Below are 15078 nucleotides of genomic sequence, written 5' to 3'. Positions count from 1 at the left end.
GACGTGATGTTACGACTCGTCACCAACTCAAAAACAAGACTTCCCGAATATTTAGCGTGAGTCTTAAAATGCAAAATGTGGCTATATGCGGTGGAATCTTTGTAAAATACGCTCAGTAGAAGTCATTTGAAATGATTTTACAAATTATGGACACAACTTGTCCGAAGGCGTCGGTTCTCCTTTAAAGGACAACCGACATCACTTTTTTGTTTTTTAACTGACAGCAGAAAACCGTTTTATAAAACACCAATAAAAATGACTTAAAGCATCCAAAATCTGGGTGCAAATGGGTGCAACACGAGGTCCCCAGACCAAACAAGTACAGCAAAATATATTGACGTGATGGAAAGACCGCTAGAATGCGTCTTTTTTCGGTCAGGGGCGTTCCTTTCGTGACGTCACGTACGGACTCGTCACCAACTCAAAAACAAGACTTCCTGAATATTCAGCCCGAGTCTTAAAACGTAAAATATAGCTATATGCGGTGGAATCTTTGTAAAATACGCTCAGTCGAAGTCATTTGAAGCCATTTTACAAATTATGGACACAACTTGTCCTTTACTATAAACGAACTATATAAATGAACATGTATGTATTACATTGTATTTTGGACAGCCACCCTCATTTCAAGTTCATAATACTCCATACCAATATAATTTAGGAAATACCTTTTTTTTGATGAAAGAAGAGAGGCTAAGATTTCCAAGCCTGTACTGAATGTTTATGTAATCCTAAAAATCAATATTATGTGGATCCTGGAATTCAATTGACGAAAACCCCGGCACTGGAGTGGGCACATTTTTGCACGTCTAGCAGTGAATGAGTTAATATACGGTAAACCGCTGCATACTCGTAGTTTAGTAATCATTGATTTGTATTTCCGCAGATTCGTTTTGAATTATATTTTCATATGAATGAATTAATTATGGAGTTTTTTTCAATCGTTTTTTTCATGGAAAACACACTGGATGCTAATTAGCATTTCCATTTGTGTTTTTGATGGGAATTGGCCTCTTTTACAAATGACCTTGCCCATATCTCTGTTTTTAAAATCAAAGTGGCCCTTGTTACATAAAGCGGTGTATTTTTTGTGTTACAGTCAAGTAACAGTGCCACCAAGGACAGACTCCGAAGTAAAAGCCTCGCCTACCCGTCGCCATACGCTCTTGACAGGTGAGACCGAATTTCTTGCTCCTAATTTCATCCTAATGGAACTATCCATCCATCCATTTTCAACATTGCGTATCATGAAAAGGGGCGTGGCAAGCTGCGAGAGGCATTCTGCCTCAAATGAATGCATCAGAAAGGCAGCGTAAGGGCCCGTTGAACACAAATTGTACCTTTTGTTATTTTTATTCAAGAAGCAGTTTCCTCACTAAACTTTTGTTTATTTAAGCGTTCAAACTTGATGAACCAGCTTTTGAAAGTGCCCTCCAGCCACTCAACATAAAAATCATCCTATTCCAAGGATGGGCAACTTTCAACCATGCACTTCCTAAACAGTTGTGTAACGTGTTCATACGTGCAAAATGCATGCTCATAATATATTTAGAGTGATCTATTAACAGTGTCTGAAACTCATGACAAAAAGTTAGCGGACTCCCGGGCAGACAACTCTGAAAAGTTGCCAGCCCGGCCATCTAGTTGCCTGCCCCATTTTTCACAACTTGAAACACAAGACGACTAAGCGCAAAAAAAAAACCATTGTTGCAAAGTATAAAGGATTTTTTAAATTAAGGAAGTACCTACCACAAATGCTCCCTTGCTTAATTTATGGTGAATATCCCTTGCTGAAGATTTAGCTCTCAAGTACACTTTTCAGTCACGGTATAGTCCGACGAAGCACAAAACAGGCTTATGATTGGCTGCCGTGCCGAGTATGCAAATTGCCAAATGAACGTTGCTTCGGACTATACCGTGACTGAAAAGTGTACCTGAAAGTCCACGTGGCTTGTAGCGGTTTGCTTGTCGGTTTTGATTTATTAAATAAAACAAACGTTTGATTTGAAAAAAAAAAAAAAAAACGTTTTTAATTTTTTTTTCTTGAAGAAGTTGTCGGCCACCTGGGCCGAGACGTTTTGAAAGTTATACGCCCGACGTAAAAGTTGTACGCCCCGGGCATTTGGGAAGACGTTATTTCAAACACTGCTATTAACTCATTCACTGCCAGACGTGCAAAACATTGTCTACTCCAGTGCCAGGGTTTTTGTCATTGTCACTTGAATTCCAGGACCTACAAAATATTAAGTTTTAGAACTACATCAACATTGAATTCAGCGTAAGAAACCTTAGACTCTCTTCTTTCATCAGAAAAAAAGTTAATTCCTAAATGAGTTTGAAATGAGGGTGGATGTCCCAAATACAATGTAATACATACATATTGGGTTATATAGCGCTTTAACAACAGCTGAAGCTGCAAAAAGTGCTAACATGGAAAAAAATGGAAATGCTGCCCCCTTCTGTAAGGGAAAAAACATTGCCAGAGGCCATGGTTTATCAGCACCCAAGCATGAAAAAATAAAACCCAAACAAATTCAGGAATGGCACTCTACATCATATTTTCAATTCCCGAATACATCCGTTCATGACAATCTATAAGTTATTGGGGCATGTTTTTGGAATGTGGGAAGAAATAGGTAAATACAAAAACAAACAAACAAACAAATAAATAAGCAGATAAATAAATACACAAACAAATTAAATAAGAAAATAAATAAAAAGACATGAATACACAAACAAATAAATAAGTAAATATGTAAATAAAATAGCTACTGTGAGTACCGTCACAAAAGGAAGGTTTTTGGAGAATGTGTTTTATCAGCGTTTTCTTTTTTTGTGTGTCCTAAGTTGCATTGTTGATTTTTTTTCTTTTGGCATTGTTTTTTTTCATGTGATGTCATATTTGGGATTTTTCCCAATTTTTTTTTTACCAATTTTCCAATTTTTGCCTGTTTTTTTTTTCTCGAAAATGTCATGAATTTTATCATTTTTTTGTAATTAATTTGCAGACTGCCCATTGATGATCCCTGCTCTGTAATTTACGCCAATTTCTGCTTCCTCTTGTCAGATTCTGCCAGCGTCCAGACGACTTCTCCATTTATGGCAGACGACCCAGCAGCGATTCACTAGCCCTGGCGCTGTGCGACCCGGGACTGAAACGACGAAACAGCAGCGAGTGTGAGGAGGACAGCCTGCCCGAAATCTATATGGACAGCGGCCTGTCCACGCTGCGAGGCTCGCACGGCGGATACGACTCAGAACAGGAGGTCAAAGGCTTGGAAGAGGAGGAAGAGCAGGAGGAAGAAGAGCAGGAGGAGGTGGAGGGGGAAAAAGGCAACGAAAAAATCGAGAAGTTTGTCGATAACAGCTTGACCAAGGAGATCTCTGACACTGAGGTGCCAAAAAAAAACATTTTAACATTTATACACATTATTTGTTCCTATATTTCATACGCAGTGTGAAGACACAAAGTTAAAATATTTTTCCCCATGTAATTTTTACTAATATATTAGTTTTCTATTGGCTGGCTACTAGCTAGCTAGTTTTCTATCTATTTAAGTTACTTCCGGGTTGAGTGAACGCTGGCGCGTGTGGCTGCCGCTGCTCACCCACAGAAAAACTTATCTTGTGACTGTAAAGTGACCTTGAGAGTTTTGAAAGGCCCTTAGAAATGGAATATATTATTATTATTATTATTATTATTAATTTTTTTGATGACTTAGGCCGACTACGTTATTGTATTTTACTGTTAGTGATGTGAGGGAGCGTCTGAAAATGATCTATATTTTATATCATATTTTGACAAACAGGAAAGATGTGAATCCTTCATCTGTTTCCAGGCACTTCTGTCCCTGATCAGATGTTGAGTTGATTGACAAGCTGAGCAAATGGCATAAAAACAGCTCTGCTTCCCTCTGCTGGTCAAATCGAGAATCAACGTTATATAAAAACAACCCACTCCTACTAAATTGCCACAATATACTCCGGCAGACATCCTCCAATTTTTTCCAAGCATACCTTTTGGTCACCAATTGATTTGATTGACATACATTTGTGTTTTGATGCACATTAACCGGCCACTACATTTGGTACACGCTTGCGTACAATTTACCGTAATTGTTGATGCATATACAGCAGCCGGCAGAGACTCAAGATAACGAGTCAGCGTTTGGCTCTGACAGCAGCTCCGTTCTGGACTGGAAGCCGTCCGAACCTGTTCAGGGGCCCGCTTCTATGGACCAAACCACCACCGCCCCCACACGCACTAGAAAACCCATCAGCGCCATCAGTGTGCAGGTGAGACTAATTGAGATGGAAAGTTTCAAACATTGAAATAAGACATTGTGATGTCCCTGCGTTGTTGTCTTTAGAGGGAGGACAATGACAGTGGCGATTTAGGCTACATGACGTCCGAGAAGGCTTACAGGATCGTGATGGCCGGAGATGCCGCCGTGGGCAAGTCTAGCTTCCTGCTGCGACTCTGCAAGAACGAGTTCAAACTCAACTCCAACGCCACCCTGGGTGAGATCAGCAGCTTTCAATCCATGCTTTGTGATGATGATGATGATGATAATGATAGAGTTTAAAGTCATCTGTCAGTGAAGATTTGAAGCACAACTTTGTTTGAAAGCAGTACTGTGTGCATTGCAACTTCATGAACCCCCTTCATGCACTAAGAATGAAAACTTGATAAAAGCTGTCCATGAAAGGATTAAGGTGACAGCTAATAATATTTTTTGGATGTATTTATTTATTGATGTATTTGTTTATTTTTACTTTATTTATTTGTTTATTTAATTAATGACTTGTTTATTTGTTTGCTTATTTATTTGTCTTTTTATTTATTCTCTTATGTAGTTTGTTTGTGTATTTATTTATTTGCTTATTTATTTGTTTGTTTTTGTATTTACCTATTTCTTTGGTTTTGTATGTAGTTATTTATTTGTATATATGTATATTTGTGTGTTTCTTTATTGATGTATTTGTTTATTTTTTATTGTATCTATTTACTTGTGTACTTATTTATTTATTTGCTTATTTGTTTGTTTATTTACATATTTACTGATTTATTTGCTTATTTATTTGTTTTGTTTTTGTATTTACCTATTTCTTTGGTTTTGTATGTAGTTATTTATTTGTATATATGTATATTTGTGTGTTTCTTTATTGATGTATTTGTTTATTTTTTATTGTATTTATTTACTTGTGTACTTATTTATTTATTTGCTTATTTGTTTGTTTATTTACATATTTACTGATTTATTTGCTTATTTATTTGTTTGTTTTTGTATTTACCTATTTCTTTGGTTTTGTATGTAGTTATTTATTTGTATATATGTATATTTGTGTGTTTCTTTATTGATGTATTTGTTTATTTTTTATTGTATTTATTTACTTGTGTACTTATTTATTTATTTGCTTATTTGTTTGTTTATTTACATATTTACTGATTTATTTATTTGCTTCTGTTTGTTTATTTACATATTTGCTTATTAGTTTGTTTATTTACATATTTACGTATTTATTTGTTTGTGTATTTATTTGATTATTTGTTTGTTTATTTACATATTTATTTGTTTGTGTATTTATTTACATGTTTATTTGTGTACTTATTTGTTTGTGTATTTATTTGGTAATGTATTTATTTACTTACGTACTTATTTATGTCTTTGTTTCTTTATTTATTTGCTTGTTTGTTTATTTACATATTTACTTAATTTGTTTGTGTATTTATTAGCTTATTTGATTGTTTATGTATTTACTTATTTGTGTGCTTATTTTATTTATTCACTTATTTATTTGCTTATTTGTTTATTTATATATTTACTCATGTATTTATTTGTGTATTTATTTATTTATGTATTTATTTACTTATATACTTATTTATTTCTTAGTTTCTCTATTTATTTGCTTATTTACATATTTACTTATTTATTTGTTTGTGTGTTTATTTGTTTATGTATTTACTTATTTATTTGTGTGCTTATTTTATTTATTTATGTATTTATTTATTTATGAGTTTATTTATTTATGAGTTGACAATAGATGGGTGCCCACTACCTGTTCTGAAATGTTGTAATTATTTTTTTTTTACTAGAGTTGTTTGTTGTATTTGATTATTTTTAATATCATACCTGTGATTGCTGGATGTTTTTTTTCCAGGCGTGGATTTCCAAATGAAGACCTTCATGGTGGACGGCGAGCCCACTCTGTTACAAATATGGGACACCGCTGGACAGGAGAGGTGTGCGCATGCTCGTGTGGGCCCTACTATATGCATATGCGTTACGTTTGGACTGTTATTCCATATCCAGATACCGTAGCATCGCCAAGTCTTACTTCCGGAGAGCTGATGGCGTTCTGCTGCTGTATGACGTGACATGTGAAAGGAGCTTCTTGAACGTGAGGGAGTGGGTTGACATGATTGAGGTAAACGGCTAACGTCTGACTCTTACATGGCATTCTAACATTTGGATGTTTATTCTATTCTTGCTTTTGTTCTATTTATACAAGCAGCAGATATGTAAGTGTTATCAAGAGACTCTTGAACTATGTAATGATGCATTGAGATGATTTGTAGTGGTGTCGTCTCTGTGTGTGTGTGTGTGTGTGTGTGTGTGTGTGTGTGTGTGTGTGTGTGTGTGTGTGTGTGTGTGTGTGTGTGTGTGTGTGTGTGTGTGTGTGTGTGTGTGTGTGTGCGCGTGTGTGTGTGCGTGCGTGCGTGTGTGTACACAGGAGATAGCTCAGGAAGACATCCCCATCATGCTGGTTGGTAATAAGTGTGACCTCAGGCAAGGGGCAGCCAATTGTGTCCCCACCAGCTATGGCGAGAAGCTGGCAATGGTATGATGATACAAATGTAGAGTAAACAAACCATCACTGTTTGTTGGGCAGAAGACCAAACATTGATTTGAAAGGGCAAAAATCCAATAATAATACGACTACTACTACTACTAATAATAATAAATAATAATAATACATTTGATTTCCAAGCGCCTTTCAAAACTGTCAAGATCACTTTACAGTCACAGGATAAGTTTTTCTGTGGGTGAGCAGTGGCAGCCACACGCACCAGCATGCACTCAACCAGAAAGTAACTCAAATAGTTTAAGCCAAAGAAAAAATGAACAAATACATACATGGATAAATAAATACATACATGAACAACACAAATAAATACACAAATAAATACATAGATGACTGACTGAATGAAAATAAACAAATAACACAAATAAATAAATAAACACAACTGCGACTGAACATGACTGCCTGATTGAATGAGTATAAATCAACAAATAAATACAGCGATAAATAAATAAAAAACACACAAATAAATAAATGACAAATGATGACTGGCTGAATCAATATAAATAAATCAATAAATACACAAATAAATGAATGAATGTATGAACATAAATAAACACACTAACAAATCAATAAATGTAAATACACAAATAAATAAATGACTGAATGCATGAACATAAATAAACACACAAACGAATAAAAAAATAAATCAGAAACTCCACCCATCAGTTTAACACGTGATTGGCACCAAGATGGCGGTCAAGAACACATGACGGAAAAGCCTTTATTTTATGCAAAGTGGGATTTTCGGTGACTAACAAAGAATTAGAGAGGTCAAATCCAGGTTCAGAAAGTGAAACAAATACATGTAACTCATTTTTATAAAGTAATTTACTGTAAGAAATCGTCATCTTCTTAACCCTTTCATGCACCTTGATAACATGGTAAGCTGTCCACTAACGGCTGTCACTTCCAGGGTTAAAATAATTGTCCATTTTTTCAGAAAGCACAAAAAATAAATAAAAACTGAACCAGTCTTATTTTCTTTTACATCGTAATAATTTATTTTTAGGCCTAGAATTCAATGTGGTGTAAAACTAAGGATGAAGCTCATTTTTGCAGATGTGGCCAGCATCCTGAGGAGAAAAAAAAAATCTAAAAAATGTTGGTCATTATTTTAAAAGGCTGATGATAAAATCCTGTCATGTCTTGTGTTGATTCCACCAGACCTACAACACTCTGTTTTGTGAAACCAGTGCCAAAGATGGCTCCAACATCCTGGAAGCCGTGCTGCACCTTGCCAGGTAAAAGCTTTGCTGCCTTCCACAAGTGAACAAGCGCATACAGTCAAATCCTCATTTACTTAGTATTTTCTGAACCTAGCTGTTTTTTTTACATTTTTTTACACAGTGGAGAAATGTACCTTTCACAGCAGAAAAGTGATGAAAGTAAGAGGAAAGGAAATGAAGAAGTAGAAAAACAAAATACAGGAGCTGCTGTAAAGGCAGCCACTCTCGCGGGCAAAAACAAATAATGTGACACAACACAAAAGACACAGACGGTCATTCAATCTTAAGCACTTTATGCACCCTCTTGGATTAAAGTGTCCTTTTCACCAGTGGATCAGGGACATCATCCAGGTCGTTATTTTTGAAAGACGCTTAAAAACAAAATGTGTTATTTTTAGTAATTTAGGACAGCCTGGAGCCCAGAGTTGGTAGCTTCGATTTAATAATTTGCAATCACCAGTCTGTTCTAAAATGTCATGGTTATTTCCCTTTTTAAAAATGTATGAATGTATTTAGGTATGTATTTTTTATGTATTTTGTGTATCTATTTATTTGTTTGGTCATTCATTCATTGACCCATTTATTTATTTGTGTTTTTATTTGTGTCATTATATATTTTTATTTATTCGTTTGTATATTTATTGGTTTATTTATTTTATTTGCTTATTTATTTATCCGTGCATTCATTCACTCGTTCATTCATTCACCTATTCATTTATTTATTTATTTTAATTTATATATTTCTGTATTCATGTATTTATTTGTGTATTTGTGTCGTTATTTATTTTATTGGTTTATTTATTTATCCGTTTATTCATTCGTTTGTTCATTCATTCATTCACCACTTCATGTTACTTACGGGTTGAGTGAACGCTGGCGCGTGGCTGCCGCTACTCACCCGCAGAAAAGATATCCTGTGACTGTAAAGTGTCCTTGAGAGTTTTGAAAGGCACTGAAATATATTATTATCATGGTGAAATGTGCGCATCTGCTACAAGCAAACACGAAGCTGTAGCATCAATTGACGAAAAGAGATCATGTCCATCGTAAATCCGCTTCAATTCCGACCTGCAACAGTTCCACATATATATATATCTTATCTTAAGAGCACATAATTACAGTTCAAATCGTTTTCTCCGGTTTTGTAACTCAGGGAGCTGACCAAACACGGCAAGTTGGACCAGACAGCTCATTACCAGTCGCTACCCAATTTAGACGCTCCCAGGAAAAAGCCCAACTTCTCCTGCTGCAACTGATCCACTCGTTGGGTCTGGATTGCGACTGATGTTGGGTCTGGATTTTTTATTTGTTATTTTTTAAAGCAAAATGCAGCAAATGGAACAAAGACTTTATGGTGATGAAGATATTAGAAGTGACTGGAAATATTGCAGAGCATATTTATGCAACACAACGGCAACTTTTGTCATTCAAAAAAAAATGACACAATGTACTGAATTTTTTGGGTGTTTTTGCCTTTTGGAAATCTTTGCTTCATCTCATGCTAGTCTCTGCTTATTTGCCATCACTTCACGCACTTTGAAGATCCGACGGACGCGATGTGAAGGCTTTAAGAAGGATGAGAAAAAGTTTTGGGATGTGACATGTTTCTTGAAGAAGGATAGCAAATTATCTTTGTGTTTGTTTTATTGTTTTTGTTTATTTTTTGTTGTGCTTTGTTTCGCATGATTTGGTGGCGATGAGCTCAATCGCCCATTGTTTTGTTGTCCAAGAGTAATTGTCTGCATTTTTACACAAAATAAATGTCTTATTTTACCCATTGTGATATGATTGTCGCCCTGCAGTGTTACACTCGTACTTGTTATGATTTTCTCAAGTGGATCGATTGGGATGTGTTTGATCATATCTGTGAATTACTGTTCTTATCTTTTTAAATCATTCGCTTGCCAGACATGGAAAAATGTGTCCACTCCAGTGCCAGGGTTTTTGCCATTGTCACTTGAATTCCAGGACCCACAGAATATTGAGTTTCAGGACTACCTAAACATTCAAAGACAGTGTTAGAAATCTTAGACTCTCTTCTTTCATCAGAAAAAAAAACAAAACTCATTTCCTAAATTATATGGGTCTGGTGTTATATGAGCTTGAAATGAGGGCTGCTGTCTAAAATAGAATCAGTGTCTGAAACTCATGACAAAAAGTTAGCGGACACCAGGGCAGACAACGCTGAAAAGTTGCCTGCCCCATTTTTCACAACTTGAAACACAATTGTTTTTATTAAGGATGTACCTACCACAAATGCTTCCTTGCTTAATTATTGTAAATATCCCTTGCTGATGATTTTGCTCCAATTGTCATATGTCCATACACTATTCATCATGTTGCGCAATGCAATGTTTGTGTTGCGTCGTCTGCTACAAGCCACGTGAACTCCTCTTTCCACCATGCTTTTAATAATAATGATACATTAATTTCTAAGCGCCTTTCAAAACTCTCAAGGACACTTTACAGTCACAGGATAATGTACGTTTACATTTTGTAGCGTCATAAATTTTGTTAGCTTCTTTTGATTCTGTCTTTTGGGGCCGAGGTTCTGAGCATCTACTTTGGAAAATGATATGCAAATGTTATATATAACCTTATATCGCTCGGGAAAGTCAGGAAGCACAAAGCAGGCTTCTGATTGGCTGCCGTGCCGAGTATGCAAATTGACACACGAACCGAAATTCCAACATTTCTAAATCGGAATAATTTATTCTGATTTCGCAACCTGCTTTCAAATGTTTGCTTTATTGAATAAATTAAATGTCTGCTTTGTTTTCTTGAAGAAGTTGTCGGCCTCCTGGGCGGAGATGTTTTGTAAGTTGTACGCCCGACGTAAAAGTTGCACGCCCCGGGCGTCCGGGCAGACGATTTTTCAGACACCGATAGAATGCTATACATAAAGATTGGTATAGAGTGGTTCAACAAAAGCTGAAGCTGGAACAAAGAGCTAACATGGAAAAAAGGAAAATGCTGCCCCCTTGTGGAAAAGAAAAAAAAACATTGCCAGAGGCCATGGCCAACGCTTTATCGGCACCCAAGCATGAAAAAAAAAACAATTAGGACAAATCCCAACAAATTCGGGAATGGCGCTCTACGTCATATTTTCAATTCCCGAAAAAATTGGTGAATGGCAGTGAATGAGTTAATGAACCATGCGACATTGCCAGCTCGACGTTTACTTCAGTAATTCTTTGGCTCTTGTCCTCCAATTAACAGCATGTCAACATAGCCCTACTTCACTGCATTCTGCATTTCCACCACTGTCTCTGTCTCCATGCTTTGCTTTGTCGCCGAAGGGTAAGTATGAATTGAGAAATGTCTGAAAGTGAATATTGGAATAGTAGGAGCACTACTATCCAGCACAGCCACTAAGGCTGCCGTGCTGGATCCTGCTTGGTCACTGCAAATGTCATTTTGCTGCTGATGGATTATGCGCTACAATTGCTACGTTTAAAGGACAACCGACGTCTCCGGCCGGACAAGTTGTGTCCATAATTTGTAAAATGGCTTCAAATGACTTCTACTGGGCGTATTTTAATAAGATTCCACCACATATAGCTATATTTTACGTTTTAAGACTCGCACTGAACATTCAGGAAGTCTTGTTTTTGAGTTGGTTACGAGTCCGTACGTGACGTCACTAAAGGTTCCCCCCCCCCCGACCGACAAAAAGACACATTGTAACAGTCCATCACGTCAATGTATTTTGCTGTACTGTTTTTTTTTTTTTTTTAACCGTGTGTTACATCCAAAAGCCACCAGCAGAGGGAGTCCAAGCTCCATGGAATGAACTTATCAGCCTGTGGAAACGGGCTGATTCATTCCTCACAGCTCGGTGGGCATTTTCTTGCCTCTTTTTGGGTGATACATTTTCCTCCAATGTTGCGTCAAAATGGCACGGAATAAATTTTTTAATCGATTGCAAACATGTATGCTTTCCTCTTCAGAACTATTTGAATCATATTCATAACTGGATGTGTAACAAGAAAGCATCTTCTCCGAATCTGAAGCCGTTGTTTTGATTCACTAGCAATGCAAGACGTCTTGGCGTGACGTCATGAACTGGGGGCGGGACTTTCTGAAAATGCCCAATTCGCAGATCAATTTTTTGCAGATTTTGGACACTTTAAGTCATTTTTATTGGTGTTTTGCATTTGACTAAAAATATCAGCCTGCGTGTTTTGGGTGTTTTAGATGCTATAAAACGTTTTTCTGATGTCAGTTAGGAAACAACAAAAAATGGTGTCGGTTGTCCTTTAATTTGTAATTATTCGATAGAATGCCATTCATGTGTGATTCATGTTTCAAATCGCTGCAGAACTCGTTGCCAAATATCGGCCACTTTGGTCACATATGGTCGCCTTGCTCAGAATTTAGAATGAGGAGTTTGGGTCAGAGTAAACTCCTAGGAATCAGCATAAGGATGAAGTTAGGATGGCAGAAAAGTAAATAATCTAAAAAATGGGTTCAGCTTGCATGCAGCAGACGTCCAGATGGTTGTGTTGTGAGCATATGTGATGTCATACGCTATCTTCAACCCAGCCAAGCAGAAACTATTGAATAGCGCTCGCCAAGTGGGTAGAACGTGGCCTCTATCTGAAGGGTCATCGGCTCACACCCCCTCCCAAATGATCCCCCTCATATCTCTCATGAACATATAATACTTTTAAAATGGAACAGTAAACAACTGCATATGTATTTGATGTCTCTTTGAGTGCATTGAAAAGACAAATGAAGACATCATCTTTTTTTCCCCCTCGTCGGCTGCTTGTTAGCATCATCAAAGCTTTTTTTCCCAATGACATATGTTCTTCATTTTACACCAGTGATGAAGACGCGTCTGTGTGTCTATTTGTGTGTGACTCCCCCATCTGTTGACATTGTCACGCGAGCGGTGAGGCGAGACCGTTCATTTGTCAGACAACAGGTGGGGCAGCAAGTGGGGGTGGTGGGTGGGTAGTAATTAGATAAACGGAAGACGCTGCAGCACGAAGGTTAATGACAGTCATGAATATATTTGTGTACGGTAATGAATATATTAGTGTGACGAATGAGGAGGGCGCCAGACCATTAAGACCATTTTGAACCAAACATTTTCACAAAAATATGAATTATGCATGGCTAGCCAGCTCTATTAGATAGCTAATAGATAGCTAAATAACTAGTCGCCAGTAGATAGCTATTAGATAGCTAGCCAAATATCTAGTCAGATAGCTAATGGATAGCCAGATAGCTAGCCAGATAGCCAGCCAGCAATGGCAAAAATGGCAAATAGATAGCTCGGTAGCTAGCTAGATAACTGAGATTGAATGGACTTTACAAGCAAAAATATATACAGGTAATACCACAGCTATCATGTATCTTATTTGTTCATTCATTCGTTTGTTTATTTATTTATGTTTGTTTTTGTGTGTATTTATTTATTTATTCATTGATGTTTTTTGTTTATTTATTTTTGTGTTTTTTTGTTGTTTATTTATTTATGTTTATTAATTAATTTATTTGTGTTTATTTATTTATTCATTGATGTATTTTTGTTTATTTTTGTATTTTTTGTTGTTTATTTATTAGTTTATTTATTTATGTATTTATATGTTTATTAATTTATTTATTTGTTGGTTTATTTATTTATTTATTCATTCATTGATGTATTTTTTGTTTATTTATTTTTGTTGTTTATTTATGTTTATTAAGTAATTTATTTGTTGGTTTATTTATTTGTGTTTATTTATTTATTCATTGATGTATTTGTTGGTTTATTTATTTATTTATTCATTCATTGATGTATTTTTTGTTTATTTATTTTTGTGTTTGTGTGTTTATTTAGTTATTAGTTCATTTTTATTTATTTGTTTGTTTATTTATTTAATCAAAAGAAAAATGTCTGCAAAAGTGAGATGTGAATCTGTGGATACCAAGGTAGTGATGTCCACATGAAATATAATATGAAATAAATATATATAAAATAATAATACAAAAAGCTTACTAAATAAAAGAAACAAAATGACTGTGTATAGTGACAGCAAAAGCTTTTCCTTTCAAAATTAGATTTCACAAAAATATGGAAACATTGTAATAAAAATATACATTATAATTGGCAAAAATAACAAAATGGTCCTCTTTAGAAAAAAGACATCAAGATAATTTGGCAAAATGTCACTGTTATTGAGTAAAATATATTTTTTTCATCTTGTTTTGAAACAAAAAAAATGTTGAGTTCAGGGTAAATCTTAACAAAATTCTAAAATATAATCAAAATATATATCATCTAAATTATTTTGTTAACAACTAACACAAATCTATCAAAACAATATTTCAAAACAATCTTTTGAGAAACGAAGCCAGTAAATTAATACGTAAAAAATGTCAGAAAACAGTTTTGTGTGAGTGTTCACATAATTGCATCGTTATATGGTACATAATGTGTCATCAATTGTGATTGGGTTTGAAGCAAAATACACCATAAAAATAATGACGTAAAAGCTCATTTGCATTTTTTACTGTTCAAAGCACTGCTTGCAATGTCCATTTGTAACGCTAGAGGGCAGCATCTGCCACATTCGTCTTCAAATCTTACTACTGGTCATTAAACATGCGACACAGCTCAAATATTTATTAAACAGTTTTATTAAATATTTTGATTTATATTAAATTAAAATATTAATATTGATTAACATTTATGCTCAAACATTCGAATGTAACCCGTGGTAAATTTTCCGCTTAATTGTATTTGTATGTTATGATTATTACTATTATATAGTAGTTGTCGAAGTAGTAGATGTAGGAGTACGGGTAGTAATCGTAGTTTCCATCTGTACGACATCTAATTTCAGTTCTTACATTTTGTTTCATACATAGAACATATGTTCTATTGTTTCATGAAAAGGTTTCTTCAGCCGTCATCTGTACTTGTTTGAAGGTGTCAGACGTTTCGCTTCTTATTTAATTTTATTAGCAAAACCAAAGAGAGACAAAAGGGTAA

General features: G+C 35.4%; 1 protein-coding gene across 2 annotated transcripts in view; it reads left to right on the top strand.

Annotated features, from left to right (window-relative positions):
• rasef (RAS and EF-hand domain containing) overlaps positions 1–9871 on the top strand; it is a 30292-nt gene extending 20421 nt beyond the window's left edge. The window contains exons 10-18 of one of the 2 annotated variants that reach the window (XM_088994156.1): positions 1100–1173; positions 3068–3395; positions 4135–4296; positions 4371–4521; positions 6163–6244; positions 6315–6429; positions 6736–6843; positions 8032–8108; positions 9247–9871. In XM_088994156.1, coding sequence (XP_088850282.1) covers positions 1100–1173; positions 3068–3395; positions 4135–4296; positions 4371–4521; positions 6163–6244; positions 6315–6429; positions 6736–6843; positions 8032–8108; positions 9247–9349 — 1200 coding nt within the window. In that variant the 3' untranslated portion in view covers positions 9350–9871. Of the gene's footprint in view, positions 1–1099; positions 1174–3067; positions 3396–4134; positions 4297–4370; positions 4522–6162; positions 6245–6314; positions 6430–6735; positions 6844–8031; positions 8109–8214; positions 8820–9246 lie in introns of those variants that run through there. The other variant, XM_088994155.1, reaches the window with a different exon arrangement.
• The last annotated feature ends 5207 nt before the right edge of the window (positions 9872–15078 follow it).

Source organism: Hippocampus bargibanti, linkage group LG04 (assembly GCF_051943395.1).
Source record: "Hippocampus bargibanti isolate YZ-2025 linkage group LG04, ASM5194339v1, whole genome shotgun sequence".
Lineage (NCBI taxonomy): Eukaryota > Metazoa > Chordata > Actinopteri > Syngnathiformes > Syngnathidae > Hippocampus > Hippocampus bargibanti.
This window is presented reverse-complemented; position numbering and strand designations above follow the sequence as displayed.